Raw genomic sequence first — 24,900 nt, 5'->3', positions numbered from 1 at the left:
TGTCCAGTAGATATGTACATTGTGAAGTAGATATGTACATTGTCAAGTAGATATGTACATTGTGAAGTAGATATGTACATTGTCCAGTAGATATGTACATTGTCCAGTAGATATGTACATTGTCAAGTAGATATGTACATTGTCAAGTAGATATGTACATTGTCAAGTAGATATGTACATTGTCAAGTAGATATGTACATTGTCAAGTAGATATGTACATTGTCCAGTAGATATGTACATTGTCAAGTAGATATGTACATTGTCCAGTAGATATGTACATTGTCAAGTAGATATGTACATTGTCAAGTAGATATGTACATTGTCAAGTAGATATGTACATTGTCAAGTAGATATGTACATTGTGAAGTAGATATGTACATTGTCAATAAACCCGGAGCCATAGGAGAAACTCAGAGCTCGGCTAGTACACGTATATATTTATGGTTGAGATCTGATACAAGTTTCCAGATGTTTTTAGTCCTGTGGGAAGCGCCTATCAATCGGAGGCCCTATACGGCTGCCTAGTTTGCTTATGCCTAACGCCGGCCCTGTCTTCATCGTCATAGAATGGCCAACACGAAGTCAAACTTTTACAACTTCTTCTGAAAAAAAACATTTTACTTTCTTTGTATATCTTCATTATTTTTCTTGAAGACATATTCTTTCTATTACTTAGAGCCTGGCAATAACTTATGGTTTTCCTCTATTATGATTAGTGTTTCTTATTGTGTCTGCTTGTCAACTGTTCGAGTACTCTCACAGACAATGTCTATTAAATGTTCTCCCACAGTTCCTTGAGCTTGCCATCACTTCCTGCTTTTCATTTGATCGTCTGCTTGTATTCATTGTATTATTGAATGTATTAGGCTATCTAGGAGGTGCCACACTTGCAATCGTTTTTTACGACACTATATACACAATAATATACACCAATAATGGCGCCTCATTCATGCAGTCCGTGGAATTCTCTATCACACCTGTTGCCGCGGTTGCATTCGATAAAGTTATAAATTATTGAAAACTTGTTAATACAAGTTTGGTCAATTTCATTGTTACACTTCTGCCAATCAATGGCAACCATATTGAGGCTATCTTTGTTGTGGTCCTAGGCCGCCATCGCTTCCTCCCTCTTTCTTAGGAATAGAAACTGAAAGCCTATAAATCATTACGAGAAACTATTCGATATTTATCAATGCAAGTGTTTGGGTTCTTGGTGTCTACGAGTCTAGGTATTTAGTTCCAAGTCGCATCCACTTGGGGAAAAGCGAGAGAAGAGATTTTTGTGTTAAACCAGTAAGTTTTTAAATTGTGTACATTCTAAACAAAAACGTGTTATTGTTGGTTTACCAATGCAAGTATTTGGGTTCAAATGTTTGTAAGTGTATGTGATTATTTAAAACTTCAGAATTATAATTAAATGTAAATAAATAAAATTGATAAGAAATTGTTAAACTCCAAAAGACAATATATAATTATTTTGTTCCCAAATGAATTCAAATACATGTTTTTATTTTTAAAACTATGAGAGAACTTCGTCTAGTAAGTACTTTTTTATATTTTTAGCGACCCCGACAGGGGAATGGCCGCTATTAGATTTTGTGGTCTGTCTGTCAGTCCATCCGTCCGTCATGTTTAGATCTCGTAAACTAGAAAAGATATTGAAAATCCGACATCATTTTAGTTCAGATGCAACGAATACTTTCTGAAAGTGAAAAAAAAAAATTTTTAATTAACAATGCAAGCAGTATTTTTATACAAATAATACACGATTTTTACAGGTTTTAACTATTAATAGTAACAAACACGGGTGACAATTTAGTAAGTGAGAAGACTATTTACCATAATTTTAACACATAATGCAAACAATTTAATTTAGATTTAATTTAATTTGTCAAAAAAATAGAAAATAGTAATAATAATAATAATAATTGTAGTACTACGTTAAGTCATTTCTGTCATACTACATTACAAAAAAAAAACCCTTTTTTTTCTATTTTTTTAATACTAAAAAATCTATTTAAAATGCATATAAGAGGAATATAATTAAAAACAATATTTAGTAAGTAGTATTACATGTCATACCGGTTAAGAGGTGCCTTACGTACCGCAATGAAAGAGTTAAATTTCAACTTGACCCAGACATGCTTGTATTCATAATCTGCTTATATCTAGTCCACTAAATTCCTCATGCTCTCACTGCAATGCTGTTTGGCTTCAATCTTGGTTTGATGACAGGTTAACATCTGGAAGCCAGTGCATTTCTGCCAACTTGTGGAGGTTTCTCCGATGGCGATGTGGAAAACGGTCAGATTAATAAGGTTCCTTTGGACGTGTATACAATGGCGCCGAACACACGCCTCTTCCGCGTGATGACGTCATGACTGAGTGATGTCCAGGAACATTGTTTGAATAACAAGGCCAGTTTTAAGTATATGGAGTTGGACATAACACCATTAAAACAATTAAGATTCACGCTGATTTGTCAACTAGTAAACGCACCAACAAAAATGTTTAGGATAGTTTTCCAGGGATTTCTTTGGCTTCCAGGCTTCTAAGAAAACTGGAGACGGCTGCCTTCGGAAGAATCCCTGTTCCATCGTTTGGCATGTGAGAATATGTATAATACATGTGTTTGTACATGTGTCTACAACAGAGAACAATAACCATGATGTCTACAGCCGAAAAAATAGGACAATCAAATAAACTATGAACAATTTCTGAAGTAGCATGTTACTTGTCGTGAGAGCGTGAGAGACTTTTTGTACGACTGAATACAAAACAAATAAATGCACCAAAAAATAAATATCGCATGACCTAGTTTGAAACGCAGAATTAAAGTCATAGAAATAAACAAAAACAAAAAAGATCCGACGTTGGTTACCCTGGAAATAAAGTGTACAAACCTTTTACTAGACAGAGTTGATATAAGCTTGTAAGAATGTTGTCACATTCTAGGTACATAAAGGTGTAGTCATGCTAGATTACACATGCGTACATATACATACTTTTTTTTTTATTTCAAATGACATCTTATTTAACAGGCCAGTTTTAATCTTAATTGATATATTTGTATTTCAGATTTCCAAGAAGTCTTACACCTTTTTTAATTTGACTCAGGCGCGCGCACGCAAATACATTCAAAATGTCAGTTTTTAATCCACCAATCAGACCAAATGGACAAGGGAGGTCAGCTGCTTCTAACGTTTACTCTCAACACCGTCACAATTCCCCGTCTAGCCTTCACCGTTTTCTAGACAGAAATTGTGTCACCCCAACACGTTTTTCATCGCAGGATGCTCGCTCGGACCTACGGGGCCCTCAGTCACCACATCGTGGTCATAATAGAAGCCCCTGTACACCTGAACGTCACCCATACGATTATAAGGAAGGAGGAAATCAATATGTCACTGATCCAATAAGAAACAAAAACATAGCAGATCAATATCTTGATAGTTACCAAGAAACCAGGAGTCCCAACAACATGGCTGTGAGTCTGGCTGCCAGAAATAACTCTCTTACGTACGATGTTGTTCAGACAGACTTGTATCGGGAGTCTGGTTTAGAGAGAAACAGACATGAAGGTAATGCTGCAATGCTGGAAGAGTGCTCAGCGAGGTGTACGCCTACTTTTAGAGGTCATCACCATGACGACCAGCCGCACCGATTCAATCAGAATAACCGGGGCCGACAACTAGCTAGGCCGAGAGTTTTAGAAGGAAATCTCAGCGCTTCTTCAGCAGATAGTTACGTGAGTGGAGGAAGCTGCGATTCGTCTCCAAGACGATTTAGGGGTAGAAGAAGAAACTACGGTGGAATACGACGATGGAATAATGAAGGTGTATACCCGCTGGTCAAATCTCCAAGTGATTCCGACCTTGCCAGCAGCGTCCAGTATTGCAACTCGTTTAAGCAGAACCAAAGGTTTCACCAGAGCAGACGTGAAGGCACAGGTAGATATAGATGCTCCTCGTCCGGAGCTCAGTTCCCTCAAACCAGTTTCGATATTCAAATACTGAAATCGTTTGAAAGTTATCGCCAGTTAGAAGACGCTGTATATCAACATTTTGGTCGTTATAAAAGTATCGGAATGACAGTTGACCAAAACTCAATAGTGCGACGTGAAGGACGAGGATTTTGCAGTGGGTTTGTCCACACAGATGTTCAGCCAATAGCTGAAGGAATCGTTCAAAACTTGTGTAGTCGAATGAAAGACAGTCTGAAAGTTGATGTGCAGTATCGATTATCTTGAGGTGGGGAATTCTCTCGAATAGTAACTTTTGTAGTTACCGCGTCATACATAACACCAAGAACCGGCTTTGATTGATTCGTAACCTGACCATTGCCATTCGCGAAAGAAAAGCAAGCTTTCTATCAAACCTTTGTATTTTATTTTCGGTATTTCCCCAAAAGGCCGCAGTCTATAAATAAAGTATAAATCGGACTTCCTGTGTTTTATTTTTTTTTTCCTAAATGTACGTTGTGGGCCGGGAGAGGGTATGGGAGAATAAGTAAAAATGATACTAGAATTCACGGGCCCAAAGCATGTGTGCGTTTATGTGCAGGGAGTGCGTTATGAAGCTGGTCTTTCCAAATCAAGTCAAAAGTCTATGTCGGAGCTATTACAATTCCCAGTTGTTGTTTTTTAATGGAGGTTCCAGAGAGCGAAAAAGATAGAGAGGGAGAGAGAACGAGTCGTACAATTTCAGTGTCACAGATACACACACATTCACGGGCTAAAACGTAGGTTACGGGGATAGTTTATTAAAATATAAAAAAAAAAAGAAAGAAAAGACGCGGTTGTTCCGTCCATATAAAACAGTTTAAAGCCTGGGAACAAATCAACGGGGGTAGCTGGTGTGTACTGATAGTAATAATATAAATAACAAAGACTCAAATATTTGTGTCTAACCCTCACATCAAACTTGTGTACAGTCCACGTTATTTCATTTCGTACAACGCTTGTACTCAACACCTTTTTTTTTTTTAATTTGTGCAACCTTCACTGCGTCATATTCATGCCAACTAAAAACAAGGAACTCCTCGAGGTGAATTAGAACTTAGTGAATACAACTGTAATCCAATGATACCACACCATGCATATAGATGACGCTACTTGGGGTTATTACATATATTTATGTAATTTATTTTTATCATTTATAGCCTCAGATCTGTGCATGAAATTGTCGTGAATTTGTTTATATCGATTGTCGCCCCTAGTGTTTGTTTATAGTTGTGAACTCACGTGAAGTCGATTGTGTACTATCTTCCTGTGTCTTGACCTTTACCATGTGTGTAGTTATTTTCGTCATTCATTGTAATAAAGCTTTAGATGTTGACACAGTCTTTGTTATATTAAAGTACGACAGAAATAATGTATATGTCAGTGTTTAGTATGTCACTGTTTTAAAATAGTAGTAGAAATATTTACATACATCTTCCTTCTATTCTTTACAAACATGGTAATAGATCTAGATCTTTCTTTCTCTTCTGATTGACGATACCATCGTTGATTTGACCCCATAAAATTAACTTAATTTTTTGGGTTCATAAACTTTAATTAACTTCATTAACTTTGGTGTTATATAAAAAGGGCATGCATTTATCTATACCACTTATAACATTTTCTGATTTAAAAAAAAAAAGTGTCATTGAAGTTTTACCCTAACAGGCTAGTTAAATACAAATGGGAAAAATGAATATTCCTTCTGAACATGGAAAATAATTACGGAGAGATAGAGTTAATCATGGAGGTAGTACTTTGAAACTTTGTTTTTTTTTTCATTTTGTGTAGCACTATTTCTAAATTTTTTTAGCACTAACTTTTTGTACTTTTTTTTGTGTGAAAATATCTTGTACACCATAGACCTATATATTATACTAGACTGGAAACCGGAAATGAATTCTTATCCGCAATTGATCGATTCACAGACAAATATTTATATTTTTTTTATATACGTAAACTCTTTTTTTAAGCTCTAAGGGGAGTCGCCCCAATCAATCTTTTCTGTCTTAGAAAAGTAATGATCTTTAGTTTTCAAAGTTTAGAAATAATGCAAAATCATTTCTGGGATATTCATGCAAATATATGAAACAAAGTCATTTCGTGTTTGTTTCCATTGAGATAATGTTTCGAAAATCCTTGATCGAAATAATTCATGTTGTTTTAAATCATCTTATGTACATTTAAACAGATTTCTTCTTCTTCTTCATCGTTCTCATTGTTATGTTGGAGTGTTCATATGACTAGACCAATACATGAGATGAACTGCGCAGTGGTTTCCAAATCAGGGAGCTCTCCATATAGTTTTCTTTCTATTGGGGTGATTTGGGGCCAATGTCTTATACGGGCCTCTTGGTAGAGAGAGCAGTTTTGGAGGACGTGGTCGGCATTTTCTGGTGATACTCCACATGGGCAGATTTCACTGTTTCCAATTTTGAGCTTCCGGAACATGTGTTGTCGCATTCTGTTGTGTCCGGTCCTGAGTCGAAAGATTAGACGTTGGTCTTGTCGGGATAGCTTATAGTAAGCGTCATCTTTCTTGTGATTTGGATGAGAGCTCGTCCATTTCTCATTTATTTTATGTACAATTAATTTCTTCATTTCTTCTGGATAGAGTGCAGAGTTTACTTGTGAGTTTAGCCTTGGCTGGCTATACCCACCTAGGAGAAGGAAAACTCTGAATTCAAACCTCTGTTGCCTTTCTAGATTATGTAACAGTAACTAAATAATAATAATTATGAGACCAGAGTACTCTTATTTTTTTATGTTCAATTACTAGATCTAAAGATTAAATTATATGTTACATAGGTTAGGGTTGAAAAAAAAAACTTTACTTCTTTTACCTACTTTGCAAAACAACACATTGATCCAACTTTCTAAACAAATTTCACATTTTTTGTAGTGTTAAAAAAATCTCAATGTCCAGTCTAGAGTAGTATATATACGTCTATGTTGTACACTTTTAAGACAATATTAATTTTTTTTCTATTTTTATTTGGCAATATTTTTTAACTACGTTTTAAAATAGCAATAATTCTTTTATACTTTTTAAATTGTCAATATATACTTTTATTGGCAATGTGTTTGTTTATGCTACTAACAATGTATGCTAATAGTTAATGACTTATCTATGTAATAACTTATTAAAAATTGTTCCAGGGTGTAAATCCGCATGAAATATTTGAATTGTGATTATCCAAGTTGTTTTAACTCTATAAAGTTGTGTTAGTCCTATATCAATATGTCAATATGGCACCTAGCTTTCATTTTCAAATCTTTGTCTTTTTGGCCTGACATATATAGATCTAGGATTGTCACAAACAGAGCTCGCAGGACAAAAGAAAAAAATGTACAACATTGAAACATGCTGAGTCGCAGTTGAGCATTCCAAGTGCAAAAAGGTCTCCCAGTAATCATGCAAGCACTGATATGCCTTGCACTTTGCACAACAGCCCACGGATGGGCAACTTTAAAGTGTTTTTTTTTTCTAATTGGAATGGGAAACAATAAAGTAGGCCAAGATAAAAATACTTGAAAAGGGTCTTCCCCCCCCCCCCTCCCCTTAGGCAACAGCCATTGTTGGTCGCCCAAGCGACTTCCTTCAATCTGACTTCTACATAATGATAATCTATCAACATGTTTGGCCATTCTGTCTCGTGTTCCATGTTATTATTAAATCTATTATAGGGTTACAGGTTTAAACTATTCAATGGGAGAAAACTTGACATTTAATTAGGAAAGGTGTACCCTTCCAGCCCCTTCTCAAACAAAATATAAATTCATGACTTCATATTGTCATCCCAATGCACTTGACGTGATTTTCTTCACCCCGAAACGTCTTTTTTTCCCCTCATCTTTTGAAAATTAAACTCAAAACCAATTTCTACCCATAAAAACCTATTCTATTCTTCCACCCATACTGAGTTGTCACTTAAAAATTCACCCCCCCCCCTTTTTTTTTTTCTAAAGATAACAGCAATTACAATTTGCATACACTACGAGCAAACTAAGCAAGGCTCTAGCTACCACAAGTCATTCCTGGTTAGATTTCAGATGGGCAAGTACCAAACTGAGTTTGTTTTAATAAATGTTGAGAAGTGCTTGGTGATGCCATTGAAGGAAAACTCTTATAGGGAAAAAAATTGCTGTGTGCTGTGTGTGCTTCAGTTCCTGAGTTAAGCTTACACTTTAGTCCTTATAAACAAACAACACTTTCCTGCCCAAAGAAACAAAAGACTTATCTCTGGACTAGAATGTAACTTAGTTCATATGGTGTGGAGAATCAGAGATACTGCAATTTACATAGACCTCTATAAATGAAACAGATGACATTTACACAATTTGCCCCATATATCCCAAGGTCTGAAAGGGGAAATTTACTTTTGACTATATAACCAGTTTAATAATTTTTCTTATTAGCATCATCTTTATTACCTGATAGGAAATTTGTCTAACACAACAAGAAGCAAATAATAAAAACAAAATGTCCAAAATTTGAAATTTTATTGACTTATACCTTAAGCAGTTAAAATTTTTGAATTTTATTCACAAAACAAATCAAGGCACAATCTTTAAAAACATTGAAGCTTTCAAGTAACAAATAGAAAGTCCAGTATCACTGAAACATTGTTAACATCTCTCAAACGCCTTTTCCCAAAAACAAACATACATTTAATCAATATGAAAACAAATCATGATTTTAAACAAGCCAAATTGACAGTCCAATTAGTTATTAGTTCTATTATTGGTTAAGATTGTACTAAAATTTATGAGTCTTCGAAAGTTGTAATAGTTCCTTTTGTCTCTTAACACTTTGAACAGCATTGAAGAAACAAAACAATGTATTCTCAAAAGTAATGCCAGTTGGCTTAAAAATTATACAAATATTCAGTGAACAAGGAATTTTTTTTATTGCATTTGTATGTGTCTGGCCATGTAGAATGGTGTCTGGCCATGTAGGATGGTGTCTGGAAATGTGAAAGGATAAGAAGAACATTCATCAGTTTGAGTAGAACACACAGAAATGGGCACATTCATTGAAAACAAATTTACCTAGGATCGTCATGATTTATTCTCAAACATTCAAAGTTAACATCATGGCAGCCAAGTAGCAGGCTATTATACTAGACATTTTTCTATCAATCAACAATGCAATCAACTCTTTAATCAAACTGAAATAGCTATTTCATTGCACATATTTGAACATTTCAATCAGCCAATGCAGTGTACATTGTCAAGATAAATGTGCTAGAGGTGGGGGAGAAGAGGTCTCTGCAGCCCACTGACCTACTTTCTGTTTTAGTCTTATATTGGATGCTTTTCTTACTCTGCTTTTAATATCCATATTCTCCTGTAAGAAAATCCTTTTAACACATTTTATTTAGACAATAAATATGTTTCTAGCATAATTCATTTTTAAGTTCCTAGCTTTAGAAATTTTTTAAATAATAGGTGGGCAAACCTTTTTTTAGATGTAGATGTCATTTATTACCAATGGTACTTAAAGTTTTTTAATTGCTAATTATGGATTCCATCATACTGATTTTTTGAAAGGGTTCTAAAGACTTCCAAGCTGTTGTTACCAGAGAGAAAGACCTATGCTAAACATTACTAGACTAAGTGATAAAATATTCAGAACTCAATACAATATACAATTTTATATAGAAATATGAAAATAGATCTATTATTAAATTTTAGTATATTTATAATACCCTGTTTAAACATCCTTTTAGTTAAAATACAGTTTTAAAAATGCATAACAAGATGGTTATAAATGATGTCTGGAGCATATACTTCATAATGAAGGCTCATTCACATAAACTAATTTAAGGAGGACAGAGTTTTGAAAAACAATTATTAGTTCTCTGACATTTATCACTGCATTGGCCTGATGCATAGATACAATTTGTAATAAATTACACTGTGATTTCAATAATTGACTTGAGCTGTTAGATGATTACAATAAAAGTATGTACACTTAGAAAGCGTCAGAAAAACATAAACAACAACAAAGTTTAAGGCTTAATGTTCTGTAGTTGACCACGATATTATTATCAACAAAAGCAATTGCTCCTTTTTATATTCTGTTTAGTTCTCAGCCCTTTTAAATCTGAATTTTAAAAGTACTTAATAGATCAAATGTCTTTTCTTCACCTCGTTAGTGAAAGCTTAAAATATTCTAAAGCCCTGAACAAACTGTGTGATTTTGCACCCCAAAAAAAATGAATCAGGTACTAGTATTTCACAACTAGGATGAATGTTTTCAAAATTAGTTGTGTAAAAAGATTTAAAATTATATACATCTAGCAGCACAGATTATATATTGATCAACTAAATATTATGACACTGCCATTTTGAAATCCATTTTTGTATCTAAACATTAAAGAAAGAAATAGAAATTCATTACAAGAAAAAAAAAAACATTTTCAATAAAAAGAAAATGTTGAAGTGGTAGAAAAAACGTACAAAGATGAAAGACACCTGGAAATAAAAGGCATTGCTATGATCTGTCATGTCCATTATTGTATTGCTTTCAAAGAACAGAAACAAAATTTCTAATAAAAATTACAAATAGTCCTTGAAATGCTGATAATGTCAAGGTCATTATTTCAAAACTGAACTTTAACATAGCTAAAAAAAAAAAATTATGAACAGAGTTTTTCAAAATCTAAACAGATGAAGAATAAAACTTTCCTACAATGTTTACATTGGTATAAAACATCAAAAGACAAATAAATGTGTGAACTTACACAATTTCTGCGGCAGCCAAAACAGAAAATGAAATGAAGAAAAAAAAAAGTGCTAGAATAGAAATGAGAGAAAGATGAAATAAAAATTAATAACATTAATACATTAATAAAATGAGTTCTTTTCATTTCTAAGGCAAGCACAATAACATACTCTGAGTAAAATTGGATGCATTTCTGCATTTTAAGTTCATACTGGCAGAAATGACAGGCCTTTTAATCGCATACAAAAGACATTAACAACCTTAGTTAATTTATAACACTGACCAGTTCTATCATTAGTTAAAACACTGTAAGACTAAGAATAATGTAACCAAAAAAAAAAAAAAGGCTTTAAATGACACAAGGACCACTATTAATTTTTTTTAAATTTGATGTTTTTATTTTCTTGTTCTTTAATAACAATTCTGACTATATAATGATCAGAGTAAATAAGTTTTAAGGGCACAAATCTGTTAGAAAATGTGAGTTCAGACCAACATAAACAAAATAATACTGAAGGTTTTTTTTTTAATGTCTTTAATTTTATTCATTGTCACTGATTATTGAATGATCAAAGCAAATAGTCTGTATAGATAGATTTTTACTAGAAAACTTGAAAGGGTACATGTGCTAATTAAAAAAAAAAAAAAATAAAGTTATGTTTACAATGTTCCAATACATCTCAACATAGTTTAATAATTGCATACATTTACAATAGATTACATTTTACTAGATCTAAATGGAATTCAAATTAGCATGTGAAAAAAAAAATACTTTCTGCTGTTAGATCTAGTAAATAATTTTAAGTTCATAATTTAAACTAAAGAATCAAGCAATTAAAAAATGCAAATTCTGTTTGGTAATATCTAATTGAAGATGATGTTGAGACAAATTTTTAGTAACATGCAGCTACAGATCCATCTTTCTCCTAAATAAGATTTTTGTTAAAAAAAATAAATAAATAAATAAACTAAGAAAATAAATATGTACATGCAGGGAAACAAAACTGGTCAATCTCTTCAAAATAAAAGTTTAACCAAAGCACAGAAAACTGGAGGATAAAAATGGCAGTTTTTTTTCTTTGTAGTTTTTCTTTTTTCTTTGTAGTTGATTGTTTTGTCTGCCAACTTTTCCAATAATGGTTCCAAATACACTAGAAGCCATTGGGGTACTGGACATTTTGGTGAACTTATATTTTGACAATAGGAAAAAAAACTTGTAATTTGCAATTTCTTTTACTAAAAAAAATATTTTCTCTTGACTTTAAATCAATGGAAATATCAAATGTACAGTCAACAGAATTGTTCAAAGACATTCAATGTTTAGTAAACTATCATTGCTGAAGACTTCCTGAACAAGTTAATCATCTAGCTAAGACAGTCAGTAATGGACATTATATATATATATATTCAAGATTACATGACAGAACTATCAGAGAAATTGATTCAAAAAACAACTTTTTCTCAAAAATTTTCTCACCAAAAGTTAGAGATGTAATAACTACTTTGATGCATAGAATATAATCCACTGCTTTTACTATGCTATGTGGTTTTGGTGGTGGATGTAGTTTGCTCTAGTTGAAATGATATTTCAAGACATGGCATCAAACTATTGTGGTCCATCCAATGTTGAGTTCATTGCTTAAAAGCAAAATGTTAATTATTTCAGAGGCCATGCAGTAGTCTCTTATGTGATTTAGGCCCCACAAAAGATAAGAAGTAACATATCTCTTATATATTTGTTTAAAGATGACTCTTTCTACACAACCCACTACCGATCATATATGTTATGAATAACTTTTGGTTTATTTTTTCGATCAAATGTAGTGCTGTAATCATGACTGCCAGTTGTGTCATAGATATGACTTTGTGGTGGAACTGGTTGTTCCCCAAGGTGATTGTAGATGTTAGGTACAAGATTGTCACTCTGAAAAATTTAAAAAAAAACAAATTGACTTAGAATAAGGTAAAAAAAAATACCCAGCAGTAGAACATTATTATCATCAAACTACTTCTGAATAAGTTAATAGATTCTCAACTTTCCCATTTTCCTCTTTTGGCAGAGAAAGTGTAAGTGTAAAAGTAAAGTTCCCATTTCAGACCTTGTGCTCTATAGGGCAGATGATGTAAAGATCATATGTCTCTACAGTTAATGAGGGTGTCATATGGCCAACACAACGACCAACTGCCTTGGGTGGACTAAGAGGCATGCAAAGATCCCGAAATTAAAAATCCCAGGACTCAACAAAGAAAAATATTTTTTTAACTTAAAACTAAAGAGGAGGAAAAAAAAAAAAAAAAAAGCACATGTAACTACAGTTGATTTGCTAGATGTACTTAAACCATATAAATAAAAAAAGAATGAAAAGTGTTTTAATGTAATTAATTCATTCTTCTTGAAACTTTTTTCATGCTTAAATGCATAGATAAGTTAAAGCAATCCAAGAATTTTAGAAATAATTTAAAATTTATATATATATATATATATATAACTTAATTTAATTAAACAGAATGGGGTCAAATGTTAGATAAGATCAAATTTAATTTAATACATTAAATCAAGAAAAAAAGAACTTTTAATATATATTTACTTTTCTTAAAATTTATCACCATGCCTTTAAAAAGATCATTGCAACCTTATTATTTATGTTTTAATCTAGTCATTTGCATTGACTCAACTAATTAATTTTTTTTTCCAGGCAAATATAGACCCACAGATTGAATGGGACTTCAAACATAATTCTAAATATTTTTGTTTGAGATTATGAAATAAGAAATTATTTTCCTAGGATATTATTAGTATTTTTAAGTAGGCCCTTATTGTTAAAAGTTGTATAGTATTGCTACCTAGATCTTATGACACAGAAAGACTCTAAATTTAGTGATTTTTACCTTGATGTAACAATTTTTACAGAGACTATACAAATCTCACAGCTTTTTGGGGGATTTAATTTTCTGTATTTGAGTGATTTCAAAGAAAGAATTAACATCCCTAACTCTAGAGTGGGTCTTGTTTGGATTTTTTTTTTCATTAGATTTGTACAAATTTCTTTTAATAAACCTGGTTGGAACCTTTCTATTTTGAGATTAAATTGAATTAAATGAAATTAAATAACTAGTATTTCTACTATTTATTGCTCTAAGATTGTCTTGATTTCATCAGCCCTTTCTTGGTTACTCCAGCCATAGCAAGGACAGAGGTCTAGTCCTTCATATTCCTACATGTTATTGCTGTTATTGTTACTGCTGTTTAGCATGAATATGTGGGGCCATGGTGGCTAAGTGGTAAAGCACTTGATTTCTAAATCTTGTCTACTTTTAAAGTTGTAACAGCATCTTTCTAGCCTTTCAATAATCTTGTTTGCTATGAAATATTGTTTTGAATATTAGTGATTTTCCTGGTTCCGATGCTGTATTAAGTTCATAGATTTTGTTTTATACATTTACATTTCCACCCCAAGTTTTTTCACTTCTTTAAAATCAATATTTATTGAATATTATTTCAATATTTTTAAAGGCGGAAGATGAAAGATAAGCAAGAGCAATGCACAGGTTAACTTGATTTTTCAAAGTTAATATCACACATTTTAAATACATGCAATTTTAAATTATCAAGATACTGGTTAATAATTCACTTAAAATACATTCAACTGTCAATATTATAACAACTTTGTTCTGGAAACAGAAAAGATGAAATAGAGAATGGTCTATGAATACTGATGGCTGAGTTACAGTAATTAATAGATCAGTTAAATATACACATATCATTTACAAAAGACTTAAATTTAAAATAATTGATCTACCTCCTCATCTGTACATGATTGACTAGTAAGATCACCCAATTTGAAATTATTATTTGCCGGTCCAGGTTCAGCATAAATATTATTTTTTTCTAGCTCCATATAGTTGGAAGACACCAGGGGGGTCTTTGTTTCTGCTACTGGAGTATCTGGCTCTGCGTAGATAGCTTCTTTAATCTCTGAGAAAGATGTTGATGGTGCTCTTTTTGTCAAGCTGTCTTGCTCAGTTCTATTTCTTAAAAAAATAAAAATTTAAAGCATGAACTAGTTATTCTTAAAGTTATACTCCAGACAGCTTGCCACCCACGAGGTCTAAGTGAGTAAAGCTACTTATTCAACAAAGTAAACCTACCTTCTTCTAGAGACCACAAGCACCATCAAAATGATAAGCACCACGAGAGTTACAAATCCTCCAATAGCTAGGCCTACAATGATTTCAATTGCTGAAAATAAAAATGAAATAATTGTACTATTAGATTGCTCTAGAATATTACAAATTTACAAATAAACAAATTGGAAACTCAAATAAGTAGGTGCTACTGGGAATAAAATATTTAAAATACTATTCATGCGAATTACAAATTAAATTTTAACATATGATTATTTTTTCAATAGTAAAGTATAAAAATACTAGACCAAAAATAGTTTTTCAAAATAATAATTACAAAGAATTAATGGAATCTCATAACAATGATTTTCTAACAGTGATATAAAACAGCACTCAAAGTAAGTTATTTAATGCAGAGCTAAATAAATTGAATAAATGTATAAATAGCAAGACCATAGTGTACACATTCTAGGTAACTGCTTTATGCTATAGGCAACACATAAAGGCATTGTTAGAGGATTTTTGTACTTTACCATTACACCAATTTGAATTTTAGTTTTAGAATCCTTACCAGTCTAGTTTGATCGGCAAAGTAATAAGGTAAAATTTATAAGTATATCTTATATTTCTAGTTATACTGATATAAACTACAAGGAAACAAATTAATAGTTTGATAAATTCAAGTTATTAATTAAGCACTAATGATACACGACAATTTGTCAAGAGAATGAGAAGGAAAAGAGTGAAGAAATAAGGAGTTGGAAGAGAAAGCAGTAAATAGAATTTTGTACATATACTCTTATGTCATCCCCTCCCCAATCCATATTTTCTATATCTAACAGCTTCTAATGTTAGGTTATATAACTGTGCTCAAATTCATGTTGATAAAGGCTGCAGGAATCAAGTGTGACAACTTGTTATGCCTTTCAACAATGAAAAGCAAGCTGTTGAATCATCACAAACATTAGAATCTACTCAGGCCTTGAACAATAAAGAATGTTGTGAAAAATAGTTGAGACACTAACCAATCAATTTTTCTCTTTTTGAATATTTTCTATTAGTACCTCTTTTATATATGTACAAGGGTACAGTTTTGTTTCAAAACTTAGCTTCACAGTTTAACTGCTACATTTTATTGAAGCATGTATATCCTAATGTATATATGATGTTGTTCTGTTGAAAGAGAGAGTTATGGCAGGGTCTTTATGAATGAATGAATTCCTATTTTTCCAAATTTGTTTCAGCCCTGTTTAATTATTGTTGAAGCAAGTGGGCAAACTTTGGGTGGTTCATGTGGCCAGGTGGCCTCTTAGTTGCAAATACAGAACTATCCACTATTAGTGATAGAAATGATTTTCCTTTTTTTTTTTTGGGGGGGGGGGGGGGGGGATCTACATGGTCTAGTGTGAGATAATATTTATCCTAGTGTTGCGGCTAAGCAGTGTTTCGTAATCAAAGGTACGCTTCAATCCTGGACAAGAATAGCTTTTGTTTTGTCATATTGTTTTAAAGCTGCCATTATAAATGTGATATTGTTTAACTGCAAGCAAGATCACAATCTTTAAATATTTGTTACATTTGGGTTGATTGTTTTGTGTACAATTTTGTTGTCAGAAAAAACATAGCCTGTTTGGTTTTTATCATTCTTAAAAGAAATATTGCAATAGAAGGACTTGAACATTTCAAGAACCTACCAAGTCCAGTTGAATTAGATTCATGAGATACGTCAGCACGATCACTTTCATTGTTGAACAATGGGCTACATGTTATATTCATAGTATTTGTACCTGAACCTAAAGAAATTTGATTAAAAATTATATTTAACACCTGGTTAAATTTAAGTATTTTTAATCAATATAATCTAAATATATAAAAATAAATATAAAAATGTATAAATAGATAAATGTATGTATAAGTGTGCTTGTTGCATGTGTGAGTGGTGTGTGTGTTTGTGTGTTAATATTTTATGTAATTGAGCAGAGGGAAAAATTGTACAGAATTTCTATATTTATGATTTCATTTAATTCTTCTTATCTAACTATTGGCAATCATTTTCTGAAAGACTTTTTTTTAATACTCTCAAGGAATTAAATGCATTTTGAGCATTTTTCACACATTTGACTCTATTCTTTTATTATAAACCTTTTAGACTGAGGCCATCTAAGCTTAGAAATGTCAATGAATTTCTTTTCTGCAAGACATATATGTGCATTGAAGGTAAAGCTCTTTTTCCGCCAAAGTCCTTTCTAAACAATGCTAAAATTTCTTTCAATTAGTTATCATTTACTTTTTAATGAAGTGCTTTAGCTTTCATTGTAGAAACCAATAACTTTTATGATTGGTAGTAAAGAAATTAATGTGCCTAGATGTTTTTACTTACCTTCAAGTTCTATCCAAAGACTTTGGGAAAAATTAAATTTATTGCCTACTGACAGATTGAACTTGGTAAATCTTGATGTAATTACTTTTTTTCCATCTATTTTCCATAACAATGAATCATTTTCAAAAATATCAGAACCTCTGTAAAAAAAAAAAAAAAGTGGGAGTACCACTATTTTACATCAATGGATTCAGAATTTCCTAATCAGAAGAGAACAAACTGTAATAATAAATGGCTGCATATCAACACCAATAATAGTTAACTCAGTTGTACCTCAAGGAACAGTCTTAGACCCACTAGTGTTTCTAATTTACATAAATGACCTAACAAATTGCATTAGTTCAGGAACAAAAGTCAGATATTTGCAGATATATTTTCTGGGTAGCGTGGTCGAGAGGCTAAATGCACTTGAACTTGGCTTGTCTTGGCTATTGTCACAACGTGTGTTGTGGTGCCGGGGATTTCACTTGAATTAAAATAGTTGAATAAATGACGATCTAGGATTCACAATAAAAGATTCTTTGTTAAAACACAACTCTGGAACTTTATTTAAATATAAAACGTAAGTACAGCTTATGTACAAGTTACAGATCAACAAGCACAAGTAATATTACAAAGGCTTTAAATCAGAGCTCTTAGAAAACGTGACTGTCTACCAGGAAATTCTTTCATCGACTGGCGTTCTTTCTACTCTCATCAATTCTCTGGCGCTAAAAATGTCTTTATTTATTTTCAAATCAACCAATAGATTTGCAACATCGTAATTACGTCTCGGGTAAAACCTGAGGCGCTGTCAAGGATCTAGATTTGTGGGGTAATTCCTGAGGCTCAGTCAAGGGTTTATATTTCAATTTACACATAAGCTTTTAAATGTGAAATATACAAATAAATCTATAATGGCATCTGTGACATATTACCCCCCCCCCTCCATTTAGCATTTGTATGGTAATAGAAATGCGTTAAAATAATACATGTAAAATGTCATCATTTTGAAATATAAAAAATAATTATGACATTATAACTCATTTGGTTAGTACTAATGTGAAAATGTGTACACGGAAAAATATATTGCATATGAAAAATTGACATAGAAAAATTGATGTATACATGACAATCTTCTGAATAATGATACTAAATGTAATACAAATCTTAATATGTGTGAAGCAATGAAGAATTTCAATTATAAGTCATGTATCTGTACTATTATAATAGGATATATGCAATAATAATATACCTGAAATAAAATACCTGAAATAAAATGCTCATGATTTAAAAATTAAAATGTCTGATGCATGTCATATGCAAAGATGCTGAAACATACCACCTCCCCCCCCACTGGTCCACAAATGGAATTGGACAAAAGTGCTCTGAGCATGCTATAAGCATGAAAGTAGCGCTATATAAAAGCTATAATAATAATCCATGTTACTTTTATTCCAAATATTGTGGATAAAGACAATATCAATAGTATAAGTATACCTACCAGGCTACTATGAATCAATTTGAATTTTGATCATTTGAAATAGCTATTGGGTCAGCAATAGAAGCAATTTTAAATGTTTGTTTAATGTTTAAAAGAGACAAGGGCCTATTCATACATATTCTTGATTTATTATTTTCTGCTAATGCTTTATATATCTTCAATAAAATGGATATCACCACCATTTTTTTTTCTGGGCTGCAGAAAACTTAAAGATTTAAGATGACATTTATTGCTGAAAGATATTATAACATGTTTCAGTTATTGTATAGAAAGTGATCCTAGACATTTAGGATTTGTTTTTATGTTGACTTTTTTGTATTACATTTTAAATTTTTTTTTTAGTTCTTATTTTAGAGAATAATTTTCTCTCATTTGATTAATTGTATTTTTTACTGTGATCACAAAAAGAACTGGGGTCAAAGGTTAATTAAATTACAATAAAGCTTTAACAGGTCTTGGTATATTTTCAGTTTTATTTCAACTCTATAATTGTTTTTATAATATACTCTCTAATTTTATTTCATACAAGTTGAAAAGAAAGTTTGATGGCTTCTTAATTAATTTTTTGTTAATTTTTTATGTTACCTATTTTTATGTTTATGTTCCAATTGAATGGCTGCTTTATGGCAACCCCCTCCTCACAACACAATTTTAGGCCTATGAATTCTAGTTGTTTTTAGGGTTAAATTACTTTACTCTTGTTAAGGAACAATCTGACAGACATACACTTTAACAGTTTAGCCATTCCTCTTCTTTTGCCCATAGTTGTATCCAAAGGAAAAGTACCATTGCTTTGTTCTTTCAAAGCCACCTCTTATTCAAATTAACACAGACTTCTTTAGGTCATCATTCTCAATCTGAGAGGAACATTTTCTTACACAGTTTAGTATTTGTGACTTTGCAAACACACTTATACTTGTTTGACCTATCGATTTTAGTCCTCTTCTATGCCTCCTTCATAGTTCCCATCCCTGTTCCACCACACACAACCTTTTGTCTGTTAGCCCTTAGAAATAAAAGTGAACATATTAAATTAAGAAAATGTGAAGAGCGTCTAAGCTTTTCTCTCTTGAAGAAGAAATAATATTTTGTGAATTTTGTTATAAATTCCACAGCCTTAATTTGGACAGAATAACTATTCTAACTATTCTAGATCTTCTCATGTAAGTGTTCAACCATCATGATTTCTTTATTTAATTCATTTAGCAATTTACATTGAAAAGTTCTTAATATTTGATCTAGTACCTGGAATTATTTTCTTGATAACTTTTGAATATCTGTGTTTTTGCTAGCCTGACATCCACAGCACTTAAAGTAATGTTTTTTTCAGAGGATACTACAGAACATGTGCAGGATGATGGTCGTAATGTCATAGCCCTCAGTGACTCTGTATTTAATTTCATGAAGCCTTTACTCAACCCATCAATCTTGTTATCTTCACATATGTCTATTGAATTGACATTCTCTGCAAAGGAAGTGTTAAATATATATGTAGTTTTATAAATGACTCTTTAATAAAAAGGTAAATTATTATTCTGTCAATTAAAGTGAGTTATTTTTTTATTACAAAGCTTATATCAACTCACTGGTAAAAAGTTTGTATACCTTATTTCTCTGACACCCAATCTCAAATCAAGATGAAATTTTGCACAAGACAAGAATCAATAAAACTATTTATTAACTAGTTAATGAACTATTGGTAATTAATTATTTTAATTGGTATCTCAAACAAGGGAAAGAAATTGTACTTGATTGAAGTGGTGGTATAAGCTGAATTAGTCCCATTTATAGGTCACTGCTTTAAAGTAAATTTCAAACAAAAAAATAGATAACTATTAAATCTTCTATTTTCATACACACATCACTAGCTGAGTGGTTAATTTGTAGGCTTGAGCCATGAGTTTGAATTCAGGTCTCTCCCCTTTTTTATTTATAAATGCTTTTAAAAAGCAATTATGGTAAAATTCACCCAGATGTCCCCCATTTTCCCAACTGATCCAGATCAAAGCATATTGAGAAAGCTAAAGCATGAACTAGCTGCTAGTGCTAAACAAAAAAATTTGTAAAAATATTTCTAACTGAACAGATTTATCGTTGTTGGTCTAAATCTATTACAAATTAAATTATACGACTGATGCAAACTAATTGATACAATTACACTTCATATAAGCTTTTTAAACAAAAGAAAATATTTTATATGTTTTTCTTGTTTTTTAACTAATAATATCTCAACACTATCTTATTTTATAAAATACAAATGTTACTACAAAAAGATTATAAATATTATATCAAAATCTGTACATGTATACAAAATGTATATTCTACAAAAGTAAAGTGTCTTATCAGTGGTCACAAATGATTGTAAAAGTTGTAAGACTTAAAAGGTTAAATTGCAGTCTATAGTCTCCAAAACACTTAGCTAAACATTGTTTGAGTACAAAGAAAAGAGACTGGACATTGTTGAATTACAACTTAAGAACAAAGTTAGAAACATAACTGCAAAGTATAGAAAAGAAAAAAAAAAGAATAAAGAAAAAGTAAAAAAAAAATTTAAAATCTTTGTCTGTGTCTGTATGAGTTAAAGTGCAATTCAAACCTAGCGTTTTTTTGTTTTGTTTTGTTTTTTTTCTACTTTTAAGTGCATTTTTATATGTTTTTTTTTACTATTTATTATTTTAGCCTTTTAAGTCTTACAACTTTTACAACCATTTGCGACCACTGATAAGTCACTTTATTTTTGTAGAAGGAAAAATCATTTGTGAAAAAGGTGATTAAACAATGGTAATTAGCTAATCCAAACTTTTTTTTTTTTTTTATAATGGATTAAAATACGTATACACAGTATATACAATCTTTATATTAATAGTAAAACTTGGTATGTTGTTCTGCTTATTGCCTATTTCAAAAGTGTGAAAGCAATCCAAAATGAGTAAAAATGTGGGAAACTCACAGGCAAAATCTATACAAATCTCTTGATTCGAGTCAACTGGGGAATATCTATAGGTTTAATAGAGTAATTAATTTAACTTTGAAAGTGTGAAAATTAGGGCTGTAAAAGTAGCTAAATCAAGGGTGTTGATTTGTAACAGTGTCCAATGTCTTTAATACAAGATTTGAATGGCTTTTTTTATTTTAGAAAACTTTTTTCTTATTATTCTTATTGACATTGATAAAAATTTACAAAAAAAATTCTAGAATACAAGGTATGCTTGATTTACTTGCGATTCTTTTCATTTAGACATAAAACAGCAATAATTTAGTAATAGATACACATGTTTTTTACTTTATCACTCAGAAGGTCAGAAAACATCTATTGATGTGATTATTCTTTGATAAAATAGAATTTGATCTCAAACAATAAACAATGTATTCAAATCTACACTTTCTCTAAGTTCTCACTTTTAAAAATGTTTTTGAAATGCAAATTTGTGTAAAAAGAACATTTATAATAAAACATTTGTTTGTTATAACATTTACATTTATAATAAAACATTTGTTTGTTAATATGAAAAACCTTATAATTACCTTTAAGAGGTTGTATAGGTTAATCAGTGAGTGTCATGAGACTATTAACTATAAGGCCAACTTCTAAGATGTTATAACTAAACTGAGTGTAATGACAATATTACTTTTAGAAGGAGTACCTAGCCCTTCCTTTTTAAAATGTACAGATGCATTTGAAGATGGGAGATCACCATCATATTCTTGAACCCAGCCCATGAGTATCTTACTATGCCACTGTGTCAAGAAATCCTCATATTATTGAGGTAATGATTAAATTACAGTATATAATTTAAAAAAAAATTATATAAAAAAACTTAAGAACCATTTAACCTGAATCAAGAATATGCTGGAATCAAAAGGCTAAATAAAAATAAATAAATAAATATTCTCAAAATTTTTAGTAGTTCGTATTACAATATTTACAATACTTAGCATATTTTTAATACCTTTATCTTGTAACTGTATGCATAAGTATTTTTTTTTTAAATATACCAAATAATCATTTTCTTTCCTACATATAGCCTACCTTGTAATTTTATTTGTTTACTATTAATAGTAAAAAGTTATAAAGATATAGTGTATTATTATGACTAATCGGCCTACATATTTTATTTTAAAAAACAAAAAAGTTCAATTTCAGAATCTAAAAACTAGTCATAGTATCAAAACTTTGCAAGCTCTAAAAATCATGAAATCTGATTTCCAAAATCTTTTTTAGTTTTAGAGATCTAAACACAAAACACAGACCACACAAAACTAATGCAGGTTTTCTTCTTTTAAGGGATGCTAAAAATACATTTCTAGCTCAATAATTAGGAAACAAATATGTTTTTTCAATTTTACTTTTCATTTACACATATATACATGACCAAAATTGGCAAGGAAATTCTATGAAACATTAAAATCTCTAATTAGCAAGAATGACTAGATTATATCATGAATATGTATTTGGTATGAAAGTCTTAAAATTTAAAGGGGTAACTAAAAATTAACAGAAATAACAATAATTAACATGCTTGCTGTTAATTCTTACCTCTTTGACATTGAAATAGCGCAGTTAGAAGAAACAAGCCATTCACAATAGTATTTAATAATGATTGAACTCCAATGATATCTTCATGAGAAGTCATCAAAACTGAAACAATCTTCTTGGATAATTCTTTGTATTCTCTGTTTAAACATGAAGCATTTACAAAATGCTTGTAGTTAAATCCATCCGGAGGAGGACATTTACCATCTTCTTTACGAGGCAAGTACAGCACAAAATCTTCAATGTAGAGATGCTCTCCAGCTTTACAAGTTAAATTCTGTACTTTCTTATCTGTCAAATTTCCATTGATACAAATGAAAATATAACCAAAGTCAAAAGGTTCAAAATCATTCAAACACTTTTGTAGAATTTCTGTGCCACCTGATGAATACAATAAACATTGTTATCATCTTTCAAACAAATTAAACAATTTTGTTTCTAAAATAACATAAAATGAACTACAAGTTTGTCAATTATTTCACAAGTCCATACACTAACACAGTACACTTACACAAATAAATAGATGCTGAGTAGTCTTTTTTAGTGGGAGTGATAAATGTTCCATAATTAATTGACAGTGTACTTATTTATTTGAATATGTTATAATGTAATTATTTAAACACCTAATTAGTTGAACATGTGTTTTTTTACATGTTCTGTATGTTGGATCGCCTGGCGGGTGAATTTAAAAAAAAAATCAGTTTGTGCACAAAATTATTAATCTTTCTTAAGAACATTAACTAATTATTTAAATGTTAACCAATTTTATAGTATGTCATGCCCCTCAACAAAGTAAGGCTAATGTATATAACCCATTTGTCTATATAATTATATTATGTTGGGTTATTGTTACCAGGTGGGAACGTGAAAGGGTGGTAGATTTAATTTTAGTAGAGAACTTACAAAATGTATGTCAATAAAACTTTCACTTATATACATTATATACACATGGCACCTCATGATGCCAAGCATTTCTTGGAAATAAGTATACTCATGAACATGTAAAGTTATATGCAAATGTAAACATTTTTAGATGTCACTCACCTACATGAGTTGTACATACAATAAACACTGACAGTGTATAGACACTTAATCCAAGACAAGTCCACATTGTGTACTATTCCATGTGTGTCAACTGTAAAAATAAAACAGTGATCATAACTGAACATAAATGAACCATATAATTTGTAACTGAACAAACTCATCATGGGCGTAGCCAGGATTTTATTTAGGGGGGGGGGGGGGGAGATTTTTTTTTCTTGGTGCCCATTTTTTTACAGTGCATTATCCTGCTATTAAAAAAGTTTTATTTCAAAAACCTAATGTGCTATTCTTACTGACTTAGATCCTCCCGCGCCGTTCGGCGCATTTGCTGTCAAGCTGTTTCCACAAAAATCTGTCACTGGTAATGTATGAAGCCTCTTCCCACCTGCTCTGAGGACCTCCATAAAAGTTTGGCGCCAAGTTGTACAAGTATGTCATCGCAACTTTTATTGTGCGTAATTCATTTTGTCGGAGAACATGTCCCGCAAACCTCATGCGATGCTCTGTCACAACTTAGGGGTCGACTCCCAGTTCGGCATAGGATTTCCTTGATTGAGACCCGATCTCTATAACTGTCTCCTAAAATCTGTCTTAGCCATCTTTG

The 24,900-nt window shown here is 31.4% G+C and overlaps 2 protein-coding genes across 12 annotated transcripts in view; one reads left to right on the top strand and one right to left on the bottom strand.

Annotated features, from left to right (window-relative positions):
* Positions 1-923: 923 nt before the first annotated feature.
* On the top strand, positions 924-7,320 carry LOC129926580 (uncharacterized). Its single transcript, XM_056031465.1, has 2 exons — positions 924-1,293; positions 3,079-7,320. Exon 2 carries the CDS (start codon positions 3,143-3,145, stop codon positions 4,247-4,249), a length of 1,107 nt encoding a protein of 368 aa, XP_055887440.1. The 5' UTR covers positions 924-1,293; positions 3,079-3,142; the 3' UTR covers positions 4,250-7,320.
* Positions 7,321-8,486: 1,166 nt separating this feature from the next.
* Positions 8,487-24,900, bottom strand: part of LOC106055834 (uncharacterized) — a 58,470-nt gene continuing 42,056 nt past the window's right edge. For all 11 annotated transcript variants that reach the window (XM_056033049.1, XM_056033050.1, XM_056033048.1 and 8 more), the window contains 8 exons: positions 24,297-24,387; positions 23,256-23,633; positions 19,964-20,183; positions 17,236-17,375; positions 16,550-16,648; positions 14,880-14,970; positions 14,531-14,762; positions 8,487-12,654 (listed from right to left, as the gene is read on the bottom strand). In XM_056033049.1, the coding sequence (XP_055889024.1) occupies positions 12,499-12,654; positions 14,531-14,762; positions 14,880-14,970; positions 16,550-16,648; positions 17,236-17,375; positions 19,964-20,183; positions 23,256-23,633; positions 24,297-24,363 (1,383 nt within the window). In that variant the 5' untranslated portion in view covers positions 24,364-24,387 and the 3' untranslated portion in view covers positions 8,487-12,498. The remainder of the gene's footprint in view (positions 12,655-14,530; positions 14,763-14,879; positions 14,971-16,549; positions 16,649-17,235; positions 17,376-19,963; positions 20,184-23,255; positions 23,634-24,296; positions 24,388-24,900) is intronic.

The sequence above is a fragment of the Biomphalaria glabrata genome, chromosome 6 (genome assembly GCF_947242115.1).
Source record: "Biomphalaria glabrata chromosome 6, xgBioGlab47.1, whole genome shotgun sequence".
Lineage (NCBI taxonomy): Eukaryota > Metazoa > Mollusca > Gastropoda > Planorbidae > Biomphalaria > Biomphalaria glabrata.
Note: the sequence above shows the minus strand (reverse complement) of the source record. Positions and strands in the feature narration are given on the sequence as shown.

Bases quoted from the DNA above. Each gene is read 5' to 3' on its own strand.
- LOC129926580 (XM_056031465.1), top strand. From the start codon at position 3,143: ATGTCAGTTTTTAATCCACCAATCAGACCAAATGGACAAGGGAGGTCA.